Raw genomic sequence first — 21,915 nt, 5'->3', positions numbered from 1 at the left:
TGATACCATCCACCACATACCCATAAAGAGGAAAGCTGCTTTTGCACAGGTCCCCAGGATTTAAACTGATCAAGATTTTCTGTATAAAACATTTGTATGCATAAAAAAATCCTACAAGAACTTATCAAGGTAAATAATCTTAAAGGATATTAAGCTATTTGTATAAATGCTCACAAACTAGGATCCAGGGGAAAAAAAACATTCTATCCAACTATTAAACTTCAAATTATCAAGTCTCTTCATCAGTTAAAGTTTACTTGGTAACTCAGAATGTCAACTTTGTCAACCAGGATTCTGACAAGACCCAAAYTCATGATACTCTGGCCAGACTTCAGTTACAAATACTAGATAATACTTGAGTTGATCCTGCATCAGAATTGATACTGTACCAGCACTGATAGGAAAAACAGGCAACTCAGCACTACAGTGTTCTACAGCGTATGTATTTTTCATGCAACTGAAAACACCATTCCTCCACTTTTAACCCAGAGTAGTATTAAGYTTCTTTTTTTTCCTCTATATCTAGTTATTTCTGAACAAGTTTCTACACCCATAAGCTTGCACTAATCATATTCAATATTAGAATCAGACTGATGTCCTAACAATAAAGTAGAGGACCTGGTGAGAAGAAGAAAGATGAAAAATTATATATTTGAAGTGTCAACTGGTGTGTAGAGAGAGAGAGCGAACTGAAAAGTACAGAAAGGTAAAACAGAATGAGGGAAGGTTGGAGAAGGAGAAGCAAAAGGAATTTGAGAGGACAGAGTAAAAGGAGAAGTGAAGTGAAAGGAGGAAAAAAAAAAAAAAAAAAAAAAAAAAAAAAAGCTCTCTTCCAAGCTGTAAGGAGAAAGGGAAATTAGGGAATCCATCTCTGCACTACCATCTACAAAACAAACAAACAACCACCCCCACACACACACCTCATGGGCAAATATATTTCACATATCCCAGGAGTGACAGTCACAATCTAATACAGATATTAGTCCATTAGGACAATATTATTCAGTGGATTGAAGAGATCGTGAAGATWAGGTTAAGCAGTGGAACAGGCTGCCCAGTTAAGTTGCACAGTCTTTATCCTTAGAAGTTTTCAAAACCAGATGGGATAACACTCTTCCAACATAAATTTTCCTATGATCCTAAGACTTCTATTTAGAGAAGAAACACAAGTATTATGCAGGTCCTTTCACTACAGGAGATTATATATGCAAAAAAACCCTGTATTAATAGACAATTATAGATGTGAAAARTTACGCCCATCAAATTCAAAAAATGCTAGAATTAAGGCCACCTATGTAATTTTAAGTCATATTAAATGGAATACTTGAGGTTCCCATGATGAACAGAAATAAATTTTAAAAGGATGAGGCTCAGAATAGTTTTCTATACTATCCAACAGCAAAGTGGTTGCAGCCCGCTCTGCAGTATCTGGAAAACTATTTGCTGAATCTGCCATCCACATTCAGTTTTAAGTCTCTCTTACATAAAAAGTTTACKTAAGGGCTACATAAATCATCTTTTTAAAGATATTTTAATCAAAAAAYTACAATCATTTACAAGTATATATTGCATAAAAAATTCTTCGCCATTATTTTCTTTAAAAGAAGGCTTATTTCTCGTAGTGTATTTGTTGTCAATCCAGCGATACAGTTTGCTTGCTTTCATTTAATTTTTAGATAGGAAGGCTTTTCAGCCTATCTTAAGGGAAGCACATTAACCTGGCCAAAGTAACCTTCTCAAGAAAATCCATATCACCAAAGTACAGCAATTCTGTTTCTTTCCCATTAATATCAGTTTCTGATTACAAAAAAAAAAATCACTGTTGATGCTGTGTGATCAATAGAAATACATTAAACACTACAATTCATGAAGTTTATCAATTTTAAAATTTGAAAAAAGTAAGCAAGCTTAATAGACTGACAAAAACACTAAGCAAGTGCAACTCTAAAGGGGTCCAATAGGGACTAAAAAGAGATCCAGCTTACCCCCTTAGCTTTTCATATATTCAACTTATGAATTTAACATYTTAGATTTCAAAATCCTGTAAGTTCCAAAGGAACAGGAAACAAATCCCATATCTGACTTTAACTAATAAGTTATATTAAGAAGTCAATTGTGAAAGGAGGCTTTAGGTTTYAAAAAATGTAGTAGTACAATCTAATACTGATTATATTAACTATAATATAGTTAATATTTTGCATGGAAATAGATTAAGGTCACTGTCAAAAGTAAGATTTCATGTTAGTTAATCTGCATYTTGTGACAGCAAACAAAGTCAATTTTGTGTAATCATGGACCAAATGTTCTAACTAAGAACACACACAGTGCAGGAAGGTATTCATTCCCTCAAATACAGAGTTCCATCAAGTAGTTCAGAAATCCCATCCTTCCCCTCTTTTTCACATAAGATAAAAATGTAAATAGTCATCATTTTACCTAACTCCTCAGARCTGTTCACGAAAAGCATACAAACTCCTTTTGAAAGGATTAATATTTTAGAAGAGATCTACCCAGTGCCTGCTGGAAAATATCTACACAGAGGAACTTTTCCCTCTTGACTTGGTATGCAATTTTTCTTTTTGGTTTTCTAATACAAAATAAGTATGAAAAWTTTGTTCTGGTACTCTGTGGAAGGAATTACTATTAACTTCTCAAGAAGTCACTAAATATTCATTTTAGTCAACACAATTTCTATATGAAGCCCATGTCAAGAACACAGGGAAAAGGGCTAGAGAAGTTGCTTTCAATACTTTACTCTTGCTCTGTCTCAGAGCATTGTAACTGACAAAACACAAAACGAATCCAATTCAAACAATTACTGTCTATATGCCATTACCTAAATAACCACACAAGTAAACAGAATTTGACATATAATGCTAATGAGATCAAGTAAAATCCCCTTAAAAATGCTTTTCAGAGTGCCCTCCCATTCGAACAGAAGACCACAGCAATAGACAAATCTTCAAGTATGTCCAGTGATGGCCCTTACAGACCAAGCGGGAACACAGAAGAGCAGAATAGTGGAGAGCGTAATACGCATCTAGAAAATAATATACCAGCAATTCATACATTTTTGTCTTTAAAAATCTCACACTTAAGATGTCCTAGACAAAGTATTGCTGATGATTACAGCTTTAGCAGTATTTAACCGGGAGAGAAGGAATCCTTTAAGCAAGATTTTATTTACTGAAGTATTTTAAGAAAGACTTACATATCCATCTACGTCAAGGAAAAATGTAACTACTCTCTGAGCATCAGGACCCATTAATATAGATCAATTTCTAGAGAAATTTCCCTCTAAGGCAGCTTATAACATAGCACCATGCACACACACAACAATCTAATCTGGACAGAGTATGGACCATTGCTGCAACGTTCGCACTTTTGACATTGAGTAGGGACATTCTAAACACACAAAGTGATTTTGTTACATACAAAGTAACTTTACAGTTTAATAACTGCTTGATATTTAAACAGAACACCTTGTCTGACCTTCCATGTTCAAGATGAGAGAATTATTTCATACTGTACTCCACAGATATACAGTGGAATAAAAACTGGATCTTTTAAAAACTGGAATAGATAAAAATCATTTTGGTCTCTTTTCCCATGTTAAATGGGCTTTGAAATCTACTTTAAAACTTTAAAAAGTATTATTAATGAGGARCATTTCATATTACGTGGGACAGAAAATGAATTTCTTCAAGTAAAAACTCCCTTTTATACTGCAAGAACAACTAGGACAGTAGCGTTGCTTACAGTTGACTGCTACATTTAATTATTTTCACAGAGCCATAAAAAATTTGATTCACGAATAAAAAAATTAAGTGGCTAAATTGACTAGTTATAATTTAAAAAAAAAACAAAGAGAGAGAGAGAGAAATTCATAATGGTGTCTGCCTGAATTAATATATCATATCAAGACCTTTAGTAGTTTGTTCAATAAATTCATGCTGACACAAGAGCAATTTCTTAAAACTATGTAAATCAATATATAAATCACTACAACTTAAAAAAATATTTTTCAATTTTCATACCTTCAAAATTCAGTGACTTACTAAAATCTTTCTACATGCTGTTGCATAACTTTCTACAAATCCTACACTGGATTAAACAACGAAAAATACAGCAAAAAACATCCCATTTATTTACTACAATAAAACTCCTTTGGTAAGTTACAGTGTCTAGTTTTCCAAAATAGTTTTTATTAAATTCACATAGTCTTTAATTCTTTTAAACTTGGTATAATTTAATTTTTAAATGAAAATTAATTTTTAAAGCTGTATGTATATATTTATCTGGTAAAGCTTATCTGCAGCTGTAACTTCCAGTTAATTTCAGCCTATCCCTTCGGTCTGCAGTGCCACCTCTTCACACAGGCCTTTCAATTATCATTTCCATTCAACTTTAACATTGTTAACATCCTTTCTACCTTGCTCTTCTCCCAGCTTCTCAAATTTCAGAGACTAAAACTGATCAGAAGTTATAACAGCTRTGCAGTATCAGGAACAGAGGCATATAGGCTATGCCGCAGCATAAGGCTGCAGCAACAGAAAGGCTGAAACTAGACAAAAAGCAGCCAGCAAGTCCTGCTGAAAGATTTGCAGCTCTACAGCAAATAAATAAATAAATTCAGTATTTAYCAATTAAAGCTCAACCTTGACAAGAAGATTAATTTTTAATTTGTAGAAATTTTAAAATGATTACAAAATAATCATTTTTAAACCTCTTACGACATCTCAACTGTTGAGAGCACAACTTTAGGAATCACAGTTAAGGTGCCTCTTCTTTGTTAAATGGCCATTTTCTAATAGCTCAGAGAGAATTGCTCTTAAATATTTCCTCACAGAATTCGCTCTTGCAGAATTTGATTTTTCATTTCTATCATGTTTTGAAGAATTAAAATTTCCCATAAGAATGCAATTACCTTGCATAACACAAGCTGTCCACTTTGTCATTCTAGCAGTGGTATGGTTTGCTTGTTCGTTGTTCCCCCCTCCAAAGATAGGATGCACCAAGCATGTTGACAAAACCGGTGTGTTACTACTTACCAGCGAGTAGAGTTCTATTTGATCACCTCCATTACCTACCATCTTTGGTCTTTGGGAGTCTCCCACAAGCGCTGCACATGACTCTGGAGCCCTTGAAATTTCAAATTGCAGGTCGGTAAGCTCATGCATTGGCATATGTTTCAAGCATTGACTTGCCCCTTATTACATGAATGTCAATACAAAGACCCCTCCTCCCTCAGTTACATTTTAACACTAGAGAAGATGGAAGTTTCACAAGGAGGTGCAAGAAATCCTGTAAACAGGACAAGCTCCAAGACCAATAAACACCTTGCTTTTCCCCCCTCTCTACTCTTACTTTCTTTTAGAGATCTTACCTCCTTGCAAACTGAGAATTAGAACCCCACTAGGCAAAAGTCCTGATCTACAAATACGGAAGAAATAAGCCTAATTTATCATTCGTTTGAACTTGGATGGACTACAGAGAATACCACCTTTTTGGCCAGTTCTCTGGAGTTTATACGTTATTCTTATAAACCTACGCCAATTACACAGGCAGCGAACACTTAGGTTACCAAAGCTAACAGAACTGGCTGATCCTAATGGCATAAAACCCAAATAAAGAACATATATTTAAATTTTTAAGCTATACATTGATATTTAGCAATAAACACAAACACTGCAATGGACATTCTCAAATGATAACAAAGGCTCTAATTCAAACTAACAGAGTGAGGGGAATAGAGAGAATCTTAACAGTTTTGTAGCAAAGGAGAACAAGTAATATGGGCCAGGTCAATGCTAGATGCATGCACAGATGCACATGTTTACCTACCGGATATTTCAAATTTCACCAATTCCAGGTCCATAATGCAGCGCACTCAGGAAACATTGAAAAGTGGGAAACAAAGATCCCAAGCTAAACAAAATGTTTCAGTAAATATTTGAGTTTACATTTGCCACATTTCCCTTTCAACATGAGCAAAATACATTTTAGCACAAACAAGATATAAAGTCAGAGTTTGGTTTTCAAATAGCAAGGCAGAAAGTCAGTTGCACTAGGAAAGTTATCATTACATCATCTAGACATTAAGGTGGTCAAGAAGTGCCTTTTGATGCCATATTAGTCTCATCATAGATACAATATGAAATTTATCAGTAGTCAGTTGTAAGTTTAGGATGACAAAAATATTTGAAACATGGACTTACCTTTTCATTTGATTGTCTTCTTTTCTTTAGTTGAATGAGATCTGTCTCCACCTTTTCAGCCAACTCCAGTTTCCTCTTGTTCCTCTTAAAAGCTGCTAAACTAAACCCTATAAAGATATTTCAAAGGCATTTAACTAACTAAAATTTACTTCATTTAAACAAATATTGATTAATTGTATATTTTGGAGATCTCTTCCTCCCCATGCTCAGCAAAGGGCATCAATAAAAATGCCTACCATAGAGTATTTGAAGCATCAGTAAAAGACATTTATACCTTTTCTGAAATGAAAAGGGAGTTCTACTATTGTTCAGCTACAAGGATGGTTAAAATTTCAAGTAGAAACAAGCTGCTGAACAAATATAGAAGCTATGTTCATCTAAATCTCTCTGGCCAAGAAGCAGCTCTATACAGAGGAGAATAGAATAAGTAGCTTTTGTTAAAATTATTGTTTTTGACTGCTGACAAGTAAATAGATACCATATGAGCTCATTCTGATATCCATAAAGTTAGGCTACTACTTTATTACCTTAACTGCATATCTGTGCATTCACCCGTATATTTAAAGCCACACAATAGTCAACCAATATTTTTACGTTCCATAATCCAACACAGTCTAAAGACCACCTAGGTCTTGAAAATAAAAACATGTATTTTCCACATCTAAGTCCCACATTCAGAAACAAAGTGTTCTCTAAAGTGGAATAAAAAAATTGTTATACTTAACAGACCAAAATTATATGTTCCCATTTTAGAAGTTTCAGTTCATGAAAAAATTGTAGATATTGCCATATTTTTGGTTTAAATTAGTTTTGACCTAACATTATCCAGATTGTCATAACACTCTTTGAGGTACACACAGGTTACAGAAGTTAAAAAAGCACAAGTTCCCTATCTAAGCTATGAGCTTTTAAAATGATATTTTAAATGTTTGAAATTCAGAAAACAGCAATATCACCATTTTTCAGAAGACTAGAACAGCTGTAAGAACAGTCTATGAATAAAATCAATATGGCAGAGCCAACAGAACACAAAATTCTCATTTACAATTCTCACAAAGTATACAGAGTGAGCATTTCACTTCTTTCAAACTTCCCCAGTGAGGCACCAAAAATCACCTAGTTCACCTCTTTCATTCTCCTTTAAAACTGTTTTAAAGTACATAAAGCTGGCGCTAAGCTACCACAGTCATTCAAGTATATAACCTAAAAGCAATTGAGAAAACTGGCATTTCTTTCCAAAATCTTAATAAATACCAAACAGTTTCTTAAAACTGTAAACACAAACTAATCTGCCATCACAAAGAAAAGAACAGTTTCTATGATAGAAAGTTGATTAACACAGCTACTTTGGACAACACATTTCTGTGATTAAAATGAGATCTAAGAGGTAAAACCTAAACACTTGATAGAACGGGGAGGGGGCAGATAGAAACACTATACTTGAGGACTAATGGGAGTGCAGGGGACAGATCAATAACAGAATTTATTAAACACAAGTTAACAAAGAACACCTCAAAATAAACCATTGCATGTCCACCARGTCAAATATGTGCATGGATTGTGACAAAACTAGAGACCACATGGACTAGTTCCCATCCTGCTCTGCAAGCTATACAAAGAGCTGCTATATGGCAGAGTAAGGGCTCCTCAACTTCGTCACCCCAACTACTCCTGCAATACAGGAATAATCTTCAAGGACCTGACAATATCTTCCCGGTCCTCCACATTCTCCTTGCAACCCCACAAGGCAGTAAGAGAAAACCATCCATGCGTAATCCGCCCTTACAGGCGCTGTGCTTTGGGTGCAACTCCGTTACGCGCTTGAAGCGCTGGATGGAATACTTAGTCACAGCCCAACCGCGTAAGCTCAGAAAAGCAGAGCAGTTTTCCTGCAGGGAGGCTAAGAGACTGAGGGCAAAACAAGTGGAAGCAGATCCTCCTCAACACCACTCATCTATATGAGAGGTTGGTATTAGTAGAGATGGTGTCAGAATAGTGACTTAATAATATGATGCATTACCAATAAAGGTAAAATAAAAGTAAAAATAAAAATTACAGGCACATCTTGCTCAGAGTTGAGAACACTGTGCATCTCTCCATTTTCAAAAGGTTGTAGTTTTACTCTGCATACTGATGACAMAGGACCTCAAGATCTGCATTACATAATTCACTGGCACAAGATCTTCATCTTGTACACACATTATCAGAGATAGGTAATAAATGAAACTTTTATGCAGGCTTTTTTTCATCATTATTGCCTTTCTACAGAAAGAGATAAACAAGCAATAGTCAGTATACAGGTCACTGGAAGAGAAAGAAACAGAGCACTAGTCTCTGTTAGTTCGGAGATCTCACAGGCATGGCACTTGCTTGCCATAAAACTTCCAAGTCATTTACTCACCTCTTGGTCATCGTATAACATGGTGAAAGGAATTATGGACACTATCAGACTACCGTAGTACCAGCAGGATTAATACAAGTAAAAATCTATAACCTCATATCTTGACTATTCCATTATTTAATAGTAAAGCACTTAGGTAAATAACAGAGACGTTCTCCCCAAACCGTCTAACTTTTCAATGATAATTCCTCCTCACCACTGAGCTAAATTATTAGCACTTAAAWGTTACTCCTTGCTACACAACACTGCAAACTCTTCAGTAAAGTTCTATTTATAATATCCAATTATTCCGCTAAAACCACCTTAGTCAAGTCTTCTGATCACATGCATCCCAGCATGTGTTTCAGAGCAGGGAACTGACAGCAGTCCTTCCTTCTGGTCAGCTTCCACAGACCTCYATCTCCCTTTTTGCCTGACCTAGTTTACCTTTCTTATTCACAAGAGCAAACTTCACGAACAATTTATTGTACTTCAGATGTACATACGTACACTGACAAATTCTCAGTGGGGCAGAAGTTACAAGTACTATCTGGAATGAACACCAAGAAACTGRGAACTTGTGGATATGGAGAAGGCCCATGATCATTGCTAGATCTGCACAAAAATTAAAATCTATTGGTTATAAAAATGGTGTTTCTTGTCTGTTCAATTCAGCCAAATTTGGATGACTAGCTTTGAGCTATAGTGCTTATAGTGAAAGAACAGGGCAAAGAAACCACAACTATGTACACTTGTGGACTTCAAACTACTTAGAGTGAACCGGCAAACAGAACAGGAGTTATTAAACTTAAAAGAAAAGCAAACTTGATCATTACAAAATGGGATACTGTACAACTGAGCAACCATTAGTTGAGACTTGGTAATCACTAGGTTGACAGCAACTTCTGGACTAGTAACTTCCACCTATTTTGCATATCTAGACTTCTACAAAATTTTACAGTAGAATTATAGATGTTCTTAGAAKTGTCATATATACAGACATCACACACAACTTTGTTTTTCTTAAGTCACCCTTCAGAGACCCAATAGACACAGTCCATGGAACACAGATAAAACAAAAATTACAGAGAAAATTAGAATTGTATTCATGGACTCCTTGAAAACACTGAATCATACATATAGAGCAAAATGCAAGACTAAAGGCACTTTGCTTTTACTCTCTTTTTTTTTATTATTTAAGCAGAATTCATACATATCTTTTTGTTAATTCCAGTTCTGTAGACTTTAAACAGACTGTCAACCACTGGCCTATTTATTACAGCACACTAACATTTCTTGCCCAAAGTTAATGCAAAAAGTTTTTACTAAAAGGTCCATATTTCCACTTTTCCTAAAACCTCTCCTCTTATTAGCTAAACTTATTCCCCCCTGAAGTATTTTCAGGCTACGTTAAAAATTCAGAAAACATTTAAGTGAACAATTCAGTTCTCATATAMGACTAACAAATATGAATTTCTAGCACCATTAAATCACAAATCAAGTTCAAGGCAATACTGAAATCTTCATATTATGGTGGTAGAACAGCAAGCCAGAAATACAAACACAAGCATCACTTCTTATTACAACCATTACAAATTATTATGCAACAACACATTATGCAACATACGCATGCTCAACAATCCTTGTGAATTGCAAGCTGTGAATTGAAAATACTAAGAAAAATCAAATTTTTTTCCATCTTTGGAGCACAGATCAAGCTCTTACCAATCATATAGCACCCCCTGGCAGACATTTCATACAGTCCACTGAAATAACCAGATAGGAAAGTTTTCTGCATTTTATCTTTTTATTCCATATTAAAAGAAAATGTAACTATTGGAGGGAAAAGAATTAAAAAGAAATATACTAGCAAATTAGTTAATTCACAGGAATTAAAATKATGTAGTAAAGAGTTTTGTTGAGTAGTTGCTAAAATAAAAGGCACACGAAAACACACAGATAAAAATAAATTTCATTTTAACAAAGCTATTTTTAAATGACAAATTAACACCACTTATGCTTGTGTTGAGACTRCTAGTGTTACTTCTCACGTTATCCTACTTTGACAGTGACAGCAGCATGAAAGAAAAAAAAAAACCAAAAAAACCACACACACAACATAGAAGCGTACTAAAAAATAGTTTATATTTTTAAAGCACTACTCCACAGAGCTGTTCTTCACTGTAAGAACTCACGGTAAACTGTTGCTGGACTTATTTCCTACTAAGATATATCATTTCCTACTACTTCTTGGAAGAAATTCCTGTCTATTCCATCAAGCACCCTATCTTGCTTCCTGAAAGAAGATTTTCATTCAAAGCATCTTCTGGATTCTCCAGCTCCAATTTTTTCTTGGCCAATTTATAGCCACCATTAAAGCTGCACTTTGCTGTTCAGATTTCTGAATTGCAAGTGAACTTGCACTATTATGTCTGCTTCCAAAGAGGATTTACATCACGACTGGGCTTTTTTTTTTCTGCCATGAGTTTCATGCACTTAGAGGAGCAGAGCACATTTACTTGGCATATTACTGAAGAGGGGAACAACTCCTACTGTTAAGATTAAGCATCTTCTATTTGAGAGACATTTCCTTTTAGTTTCCCAAAACCCAGATATACTCAGTTTCTTGAAAACACAAGGCAGATAAACCCAACTAAATTTCCTAATTAAATCCCCCAAACTCCTGAGATTCTCTTCAGATCTCACCCTAAACACAAAAAAACAAAACAAAGTAAGTGACAGCCCTGAACTACTGGCTAAACCTTATAGCACATTGCCAGCAGTATGGCAAATGCTATTCTTCCTGCAAGAACAGTGAAGCAGAGGAAGGAAAGAAGGGGCTGGGGGAGGCAGGCTGGCAGTACTGGTGGATTGGGAGACATATGAGGTAGCCGAAAGTATAACAACCTGTATGACACGGATTTAGAAAAGGCTCTCCTTCATTAAAGGAACCAAGCAAGCTTACAGAAAAAAAAAGAAGGAAATACCTTGCATACAAAAGATTGGTTCAAAACAAACAAAACAAATTAGAAATAAACAATGGACAGTTCTCACAAACATCAAGTCGAATTCCAAACACACAAAACAAATTAGAAATAAACAATGGACAGTTCTCACAAACATCAAGTCGAATTCCAAACACACTCATAGTAGCACTACTCTGGTCAACATGATGTTCACTGATGACACTAAGTTATTCAAGGCAATAAAGATGAGGACTGACTAAAGAACTGAAGAATCCTGAGTCAGTGACAGGACACTAAAAAAAAAAAGTAGATTTTATTCAGCAGATTTCTTCTAATAAGATAATTAAGCTAGCATCTGACCAGTTCAAAATGAATAAACAGTTCTTCATATAACCCATACTTAAGATATACGGTTTTTGCAGGATGTTAGAAATTAACCTGACAATTTCATGGCAAAAAAGCCATTGGTTACCTCTATATATACYRRAACTACCYTTGATTCAGGAGTTTGGAGTCAGTYATAGCAAATGGGGTAGGGAAAAGGAAGTATGTACTTGCTCTGTTCTTATACTCTTCTTTAAGCATTCCTTTTGGCTGTTCTTGGATGCTGGTTACTGAGCTGGGTGGACCCTGTGCAGCTGCTCTTAAGTTATACAACTTACTTCTATGTACATACTTATGTATGTGGGCTTATGGTCATGCCCACATTATTACAGCTAGGAGTGCAATCAAGCTGCATGATACTTCCCTTTTAAGGCTTTAWATTGAAAGCAACTCTATGTTCAGCAAAGTTGGAAGATAGTACTGAGTAGTATTAGCTGTGAATTAATTACTGTCTTTTTGGCAACAAATGCTAGATCATCTGCTACAGCTCCAGTTATAATGCTGGCAATCAAACTAAAGCACTCTGTGATAACTCAATCAGAGTTTATGTGAGGTGACACAACCACTGTTTGTAGAAACAAAATGTCTTAAGTCTGTTAGCTTAACMTCCAGTTTGATGCCAGAGTCTGTTCCACAGAATTTAGAGGTCMTCAGCTTTTTAGAGCTGCAAGATTTAACTCTCCCTTCCAAACATAATTGCTTTCAAAGTGMATCCACCTTCACTTTATAGGCATAGTATAGACCTTTCTATATCAGCCAAAGTAGTGTAACTGTAAGATGTTCTCTTATACCATGTTATCTTTGTCAAATTAACCATTTAATCCCTACTTTTGGCTGAAATGAAAGTTTCGGAAACGAATTATGCAGTTATTTCTGAAGGAGACACAAATATATACAGTTGAAGTTATCCCTCAAATTTATATTGCCAATTTTGAGGGAAGCATATTTTTAACATTTTGAAGAGGTTACATAACAGAGTAACTTCACCTAGGGAAAAATAATCCTAGGCACCAGTACAAGCTGGGGGCCAACCTTCTGGAGAGCAGCTCTGCAGAGAAGGACCTGGGAGTGCTGGTGGATGACAAGTTGACCATGAGCCAGCAATCTGCTCTTGTGGCCAGGAAGGCCAGTGGTCTCCTGGGCTGCATTAGGAAGGCTGTTGCCAGCAGGTGGAGGGAGGTGATCCTGCCCCTCTACTCAGCCCTGGGGAGGCCTCATCCAAGTACTGTGTCCAGTTCTGGGCTCCACACTGCAAGAGAGACATGGAGCTACTCGAGAGAGTCCAGTGTAGGGCTACAAAGATGACCAGAGGGCTGGAGCACCTGCCCTACAAGGAACGGCTGCGAGAGCTGGGCCTCTTCAGCCTGGGGAAGAGAAGACTGAGGGGGGATCTTATCAATGTGTACAAGTACCTGAAGGGAGGATGTCAAGGGGACGGGGACAAACTCTTTTCAGTTGTCCCTTGTGTCAGGACAAGAGGCAGCGGGCAGAAATTGAAGCACAGGAAGTTCCACCTGAATGTGAGGGGGAATTTCTTCCCTGTGAGAGTGACGGAGCACTGGAACAGGTTGCCCAGGGAGGTTGTGGAGTCACCTTCTCCGTAGATCTTCAAGGCCCACCTGGATGCAACCCTGTCTACCATGCTGTAGGTGAGCCTGCTGAGCAGGGAGGTTGGACTAGATGATCTCCAGAGGTCCCTTCCAACCTTACTGATTCTATGATTCTAATTATCATTTCTAAAATGTAATTACACTCTCAAAACTTCAATCACACATTCAAAGCAACCTCNTGTGTCCAGTTCTGGGCTCCCCACTGCAAGAGAGACATGGATCTACTGGAGAGAGTCCAGTGTAGGGCTACAAAGATGACCAGAGGGCTGGAGCATCTGCCCTGTGAGGAACGGCTGCGAGAGCTGGGCCTCTTCAGCCTGGGGAAGAGAAGACTGAGGGGGGATCTCATCAATGTGTACAAGTACCTGAAGGGAGGGTGTCAAGGGGATGGGGACAAACTTTCAGTTGTCCCATGTGTCAGGACAAGAGGCAGCGGGCAGAAATTGAAGCACAGGCAGTTCCACCTGAACATGAGGGGGAATTTCTTCCCTATGAGAGTGACGGAGCACTGGAACAGGTTGCCCAGAGAGGTTGTGGAGTCTCCTTCTCTGGAAGGTCTTCAAGGCCTGCCTGGATGCAACCCTGCCTAACACGCTCTAGGTGACCCTGCTGAGCAGGGAGGTTGGACTAGCTGATCTCCAGACGTCCCTTCCAACCTTACTGATTCTATGATTCTAATTATCATTTCTAAAATGTAATTACACTCTCAAAACTTCAATCACACATTCAAAGCAACCTCTCTTGCATATTATACTGAAGCTCTGTATGCTTGTTAGCAAACTAACTGTGTATTCACAATCCTAAGTRTTTAGGATATATGGCACCATTCATGTTAGGAAACTCTAGGACAAAAAGCCTCAAAACCTAATCCAATTCTGATCCTACTTTCGGAGGAATAACTTCACATAGCTCATAAAAAAACAAATCTAATTTTCACACACCAATAACGATGGCAGTCAAGCTGCATTATTTATCACTGTGAAATGTTAGCTTAAAAGACTAACACTGCTAAGGGCTGGTGTGGAAATCAACATACTACTGAAACTGATTTTTCAGGATTTTTCTTTTCCTGTTTTGTTGTTTTTAATCAAGAAATAGCAAATATACAAACTACCACTGATGATTATACAATAAATACAGTATTCAAGTTGGTCTTGCAATTTTTCCCAAATGCCTCTTAAAATGGGCATAATAATACAGTCTGCAGGTAAGCTACCTTCTCCCCCCCCCTCCCCCACCATGTATTCATACTAGGCACTTAAATAGCAGACACTGCCATCTCATTTTTTTGATAAGGAAACTGAAGCACAAGACAAAACTATTCTAACACCTGTTTCATAAATCCAATTAGGCACAAACTGTAGTTTTGCTTGCCTTCAGAGTAAATTAGAAAATATCCATGAAAAAATTAGTTTAAGTGATTTGCTCAATATTACAAAGGATCTCTGATTCTCAGTCTATGCCACATTTTTTCAAGTAGCCTTCAATTACCCTAATCTGAAACCATTCTTCCAGTAAAACCTTCACAYAGTCTATATTTGAGTACTAACAGCTACAGCCTGCTTCACAGCATTAGTTCATTCCCAGAACAAGCCCATCCGATGCAATGATTTAAGCATATAAGCCCATACATGAACACTGTAAAGATGGGTAGGTGGGAGAGGTGAAATTTTTGGCAACCATAATACCACCATTTCTTCAATGACACCAYAAGCAGAAACTGCATTTCTTCATTGACTTTGCAAAAGGTTTGATTTCACAGATCTGTTGCGTTAATAAAAATTTTTACTAAATAGAAATACATTCTGGAAACTGAGGAAGCAAATCACCAYCATTTTGGAGTAAGTTTGTGAAAATACATCAGCTAGGGTTATTTTTCTGATGTTTATCCAGTGTACCTTCAGTTCTGGGCCATATAAAACAAAGTAGCAGCAATCACCGATACTTTCAGGTCATATCATATGTATTTGCTTTGACCCCAGGACATTTTAATGACAGAGACACCATCTGGCAATCAATRTTACAATCTAATCATCTCCATCACAACAGAAACTCACTGGTACTAGAAATATAGCAAACTTTTTTGCATGAGAACAAAATCAGTTGAGAAACCTTCTGGGTTATCTACTATACATAGGTAATGACTGCTTTCTAAACAAGTCCTTTAAGTGTTTTTACTCTTTCTAAAGTTACTGAAGTAAASGTGTTTTGCTTAACTGAGCCTAAAAGCTGTTCTGCAAAAGCGGTCTTGGACAGCAGACAGACAGGACCAAAAGTTTCAGTCATGTAGGACTAGATATCAAAACAGTCTGTTCAAAATGAAATGTGTCATGAGTATGTATGAAAGTTGGCATGATCAAGCATAATGGTGCCACTGTTTCAGAGATTATATTTGACCATTTGGTCTTAGGAGCTTTGAACTGCTAACTTCTGAATATTTACCTACATTTAGAGACAGATTCAATGCAGCCTTGGGTTTCAGTCCCTGGTTTAGGCACTACTCMGGTATTCTACATAGTAATATTGTTTACTGTTAAATATAGAAACATTGTATAACCTTGAGTGCTTTTTCTTCCTTGGGCAAGGAATTATTTCTTTCCTMTACTGYTCCAGCAGGAAGAGGGGGTATGCCCCCTCCCATAACAAGCTACAGACTACTTGTAAGGGCACTTTCCAAAGGCAGGGGACTGAGGAAGAGAAGAGGAAAACACGTCCTCCTTTGCATGGGTAAGCACACAAAGTTTTAGCCTAACTTACAGATGGTGCATGAATATATCATAATCACTTCTTTTATTCAAAAAGAAAAAAAAAAGTTTTTGTAACACATCTGACAAATGTTAATACAYAGTATATTCAGAGTCCACRTGCTGGATCAGGTTATTAACCATCTTGGATAAAGTAGAGCCTAGCTAAGCTTGAAGAAAAACAAAGGCAAAGGAAGGTGACAGTTTGTTTAGACTAGAGCAATTCTGGACAGACTAATCAGAACTGAGGGTCAAACTGGCACATATTGAATTTAGGTATATGGCTAGTTGGTGCTTTTAGGATCAAAGATTGGTCACAATTTGAGACCTGTAGAACTGAGTTATTAAAGAAACTACATTTTGATAACAAAGTCCTTCACTGGATTTAGAAATTCACTTAAATTAGATGTTGCTAAAATGTCACTGAAGTAATAGCTTTTAAATTTTGCTATTTAGATACTTAACAGAAAATGATTAAACTTAAACCATTCTTATATACCACAATACCATAAGCTAGTTGAATGTTAAGAACAGTGAAGTGATGTACACCTCAAAATATGAGGCACCATTTTAAATTACTCTGTCCTGATCTTCCTACTCACACCACCAGTTTACTCACTTGTAGCCATGATACCTGGAGGACATGCTGGTATCCCGTGATCAACTGCCCATCTGTAAGCTCCTTCACCAACTAAAAAGCTAGGAGACACAGAAGAGGGAGTTTAAACAAAACCAAATAACAAATCCCCCTTTTCTTGCAATTATTTTTCTATTTGGTTTGGTCATTTTAAAATTCTAAGCTGTCTACATGTCACAGAAATGTCAGCTATTATTATGGTYGGCAAGCTTAGTAATTCCATTAAAAGACTATGCAGCTGTGACATTAAGTTTACTATTGAATAAAAAACATGTTCTATTAAATTTGAAATCAATTACCAGATAGTACCAGCTTTTAACTGCAACTAGAACAGAGYAAAACCACCTACAGTCTTCCCTACAGCCTATAACGACTGAGATTCCAAAGATCAGATTCTGAAGACTAACAAYATGGATGAATGAGGCGAGAATGATAAGATATTTCCAATAAAGTCAGTCAATATCTTAGGAACATTAAGAAGTATTATAATAAATATGGCAAGCTAAAAATAAATATTATTTAGAAAGTTAAACATCTATTTCATTGATTTTCATCAACCATTTGCAAATCTACATAATTTTTAGAATATCTGCAAAAAACAAAAAACCCAAGAAGTTGTCTTGTAGTCAGTACTGAACATCCTACAGTAGTGAAACAGTAAGCACTGCTACAACAATGAATGATAGCAAAAGCTACATACAGACACATTACTTTTAGAAAAAAACAAAATGGAACTTTGATTATGTATACTTYTAATCCTCTTTCACCTTAAATAAATTAATTTGATTCCCTGAAAAGGGGAACATAGTAGTTCAAATGTATACATTCCTAAAGGCTGACGCACARCAATATAAACGACAGCAACACAGGAAAGAGAGATCCTTAACAACAGCTACTTCATCTCTCCTTTCTTAAACAAGAATACAACTGCCCACAGACACAAGAAGTGAAGATGAAGAGTTTACAGTGATTTCAAAAAGCTTTACAGAAATACCAGTATTATGAGTATTATGGAGGCTAAACATAATAGAAYGCCTCAGGGGCCATATATTACTATCAATCTGTGACCGCATTATTGATATAGCAAATTTGTTACCATTGCTGCTGTTTTCTTGATACATATATCTCATTTTAGTATGCAGTATTTTCAAGTGCTACTTTCTAACTTCTCTCTGACTTCACTAATACAACAGGTATATTCAGTTTTTCCTCACAAAAGTCCCCCAAAACAGTTCATTTACATGAGAATTTGAATTATTAATTGCTTATACGTCTTATCATTGTTAATGTAGGTCCAGATAAATACGGKTCATGTTGATGAGTATAGAGTAAGTCACTGAGTACTTCGGGAGAACTCAAGTGTTTCCTATACTATAAGCTAACATTCAAGAAACAACCTGCTACTCATAATAACATAAAAGACAAATGTAAACTTTCACAGTTGCCATAGTCAAACCTAATTAAAAAAATACTCTGCAATAACTAAAGTAAGAGTTGAGTTTTTTTTTATCTTAAAAAAAAGGGGGGAGGGGAAGAAAGTTTTCCACTAACTATACATCTACAGGAAGTGAATGAGCACATCCTGTTCTACATAACGATTCACACAGAGAAGAAGGCATAGGAGAAGAAAGTATTACACCCAAATATTAGGACCTGTATATGTGATAATTTGAGTAGTCCAAGTCAGTCAGAAACACTACATTTTATTGACATTTCCGAATTGCTTGTTTATACTTAAAGCACAGTAATCACTACTATTTACAAAGGGTGCAAAAGTAGTACTCAAAAATGTTAACACGGCATCAAAACTGAAGTAACATGACTTTTAATTTGCTCCAGCTTGTATCCTTAATTCTTGGATTCTTCTCCCTCATGCAAGATAGGCACAGGCAAAATACTTTCCAGTTTTAATCCCTAAGAATAGATAGATTAGTTGAAGCAGACATCTTCTACTGATATCTAACTGAGGCTCCATACCACCACAGAATTCATCCACTATTTTTAAAATTCTCACTTCCTGATGGCTTGGAAGGAAAGTATAATTGAAAAAAAAAAAATCCATATATTAGTTTGTGAAAAAAAAAAATAAGATCTCAGTTCGTACTACTTATATGGCCTTTCCTTTAAACTCAYATAGAGGTAGATGGTAAGAGAATCCTACAGGACATACAGCATGAAACCAGTTCTACAGACAGTCAGGTATGTGTTATGTAAAGATAATCTTCACTCCATCCCCAAAAACAAGTTCTGTGATCCGGACGTGCACACAGCCACACAATCGTACCAGCAACAACTGGTGGTGATAGGGTGGTGAGTCAGGTACTAGGGACCACTTTAGTTGCCATGAGAAACAACCAAATACCCGCATGTAGAAAAGCTGCAGCAGGCAAGAATGAACAGAGCAATACTTTAAGGTGAAATTAAAAAGAAAAAAAAACACCCTATAACAAAGCATGATGAACTAGGGGAGAGAGAAAATAGAGAATAAATTCAATGGCCTATAGARAGCAGCCAAGGCCCCACTATGTCTCTAAAGCCTTTAGGCCAAATCAAAACACAATATCCCAAGGTGAGGGGACAAGGAGGAGAGAGAATGAGATTGTTCTCTGCTACTCTGAAAGTTGTTTCTGCAGAAACAAGATCTATCCTTCCTGCATGTKCATCATATGAAGAGTACTCCATAGCTGTTACAGGATCAGAACACACAGATGAAAACTTCCTCATGGCAAGGAGGTAATGCTTAGAYGGGTTTCCAGTTCCAGGAAACTAGATTATATTAACAGAAAACACAAGCATAAGATTCTAAAAATAGTCTTTTTAAGCAGTTTTTCCACAAGAACATTGTTACCCTTGTGTTATTTGCTCTGAAGAGGATCGCTTAATATAAGCCATATATAGGCTACATTATGCTAAACAGAAGTGACAGAAGATGGTCAGSTCAGTTAAAGACAAATGCCAAGGTGATCCTGAATGCAACAAACTGACTTTGTAACATTTACCATAAAATGCAGCAGTCACCCTGAAATCACTCTTAGAAAGAATAAGTTGTTCTGAAGAAATATAGAACAGAGATAGAGGTTGATGCACATCTTAAATCTAGGCACCTTCTTGACTACAAGTTAGACAACATATATATCTTGCCTTCAGCATTGTATATCCCAGAAGTAAAACATTTATAAAACTCTGTGTCCAGTTGGGGGGGGAGGGTAGGGGAGAACTTGGATGGAATTCTTTTCCCATATTAATCCTGAAAAAGGGATACAAACATGAACTTGAAATCCATAGTACCAAGCAGTTCTAAAAAAATATGTTCAGTACTATTTGCACCGCCCTGCAACTCTTATGTATCTGAAGTTTAATATTAAACAGATACAAGTAATCCTCTTCCCTTAGGAAGCTCAGGTATCCCTTGTTTCAGCACATGGACACACGTAAAAAAGGAAAAAATTAAAAGCAGTTACTACAAAGACCTAACCCATTATCTTGGAACCAAAGACCATTCTCAAAGATCCATCCAATATGCAACTGCCCAGCCACAAYTGTTCTTTTTTTTTGTAAAGTTATATAAATGATCAAGAATGTCTTATAGGACAATATATAAGAGGTAGAGAGTTCAGTATTTTACCTTCTTGCTTACATAGGCAGAGAATATTCTGAGTGTATTAAGCTAAGCATCATATGAGAGAAAGGTGTAAAGACTATTTTTTTTTTTTTTTTTTTCACAGAAACTCATCTGAACAGTTTGACCTTGGAACACATTTAGCCCTCGGAACAGATGTAATTTTTCACAGAGCTGCAGTGTGATACTGTTTTTTTTAAGGCCTCACACGTTCAGGAGTTCTCTATTTAAACTTTAAACTTTTTAAACCTTAGTTTGGATAGCAAAATTCTATGTTTTGAACAAGACAACAAGATACTGATCCAGAATCACCCCCTCTCCAGAGCAATTTACAGCAAACTTCATCCATCAGTTAGGGTACTTGAACACTCCTTCTCAAAAAACTTACCATCTCAGAATAAGTTAATTAATACTCATTAGAAATATTCAATTTTTAATTGCTTTTAAACTGTCACTATACAAATGGGTGCTGAATGACAGGGATAAACAGGCCAAACTGCTCCAAATGTTCTTTTATAAACAAGACTCTCCATAATGCTACTTTCACTAATCTTGGTTCTTGAATTTCTTGAATGTGGTCCTGTACCAAACGTTCTGGCCAGAAAACATTAAGCTGTCTTAGATTGTGCTATAGAAAGTCCCTATGCCAGGTTTCTTTACTAAGACAGGTTCTCAGACTGAGCAGTATCTGTAAGATTCCCCAACATACTATTTGCCCACAAGAAACAAGATTAAACTTCCTCATCATTATAAATAAAAATCACTTACTAGAAACTTAACACTTGGGAGGATGCCAAAAATACACTTGGTTTCTTGTTATTTGACTATACATATTCCTCCACCAGTTGGGAATGTATTTCATTCACACAACAAAGATGTGCCACGTCAACTGTGTCAGAAAGGCAAGGCATGAAGCTGTCAACACTCATCACCTATAAAGAACGTGAGCTATCATTCAGAGAACTTGAGATATCCTGCGTGTAGGGGAGAGCATCTATCAAATCTAAATCATACCCCAATACTTCAGACTGTTCCCTGGGTAATTAATTTGTTCTGATAAAATACATGTTTGAAATCCATTATAGGGAAGACRAAATGAAAATACATACTAGGTAATGAAGGTCCACAACTTTTGCACAAGAAACTATGTGTTGGCTCTGAAGACTGTTCACCTCTAGCCTCCAGAGTTTGAACTCCCTTGTCATCAAAAACGTCAGTTAGCCAAGATCTTGCATGGTGTTTGAAAGACTTAGTTTTGTCCTTTGAGGAAAAGCAGATATAGTTTCTTTTCCATTCAGTTTATGTTGCTATTATTTTAAAAATAGCTAGCTCATGAAGTTGCAGCAAACACACTAAA

The 21,915-nt window shown here is 36.4% G+C and overlaps 1 protein-coding gene across 1 annotated transcript in view; it reads right to left on the bottom strand.

Moving 5' to 3' along the window:
- Positions 1-21,915, bottom strand: part of TASP1 (taspase 1) — a 95,786-nt gene that overhangs the window by 55,338 nt on the left and 18,533 nt on the right. The window contains exons 7-8 of the mRNA XM_085311924.1: positions 16,922-17,001; positions 6,219-6,325 (exon numbers count right to left, since the gene is read on the bottom strand). Coding sequence (XP_085168050.1) covers positions 6,219-6,325; positions 16,922-17,001 — 187 coding nt within the window. The remainder of the gene's footprint in view (positions 1-6,218; positions 6,326-16,921; positions 17,002-21,915) is intronic.

The sequence above is a fragment of the Rhea americana genome, unplaced genomic scaffold (assembly GCF_003343005.1).
Source record: "Rhea americana isolate MKP2758 unplaced genomic scaffold, rheAme1 scaffold_109, whole genome shotgun sequence".
Lineage (NCBI taxonomy): Eukaryota > Metazoa > Chordata > Aves > Rheiformes > Rheidae > Rhea > Rhea americana.
The sequence above is the reverse complement of the archived record's forward strand: the minus strand, read 5'-3'. Positions and strand labels throughout refer to the sequence as shown.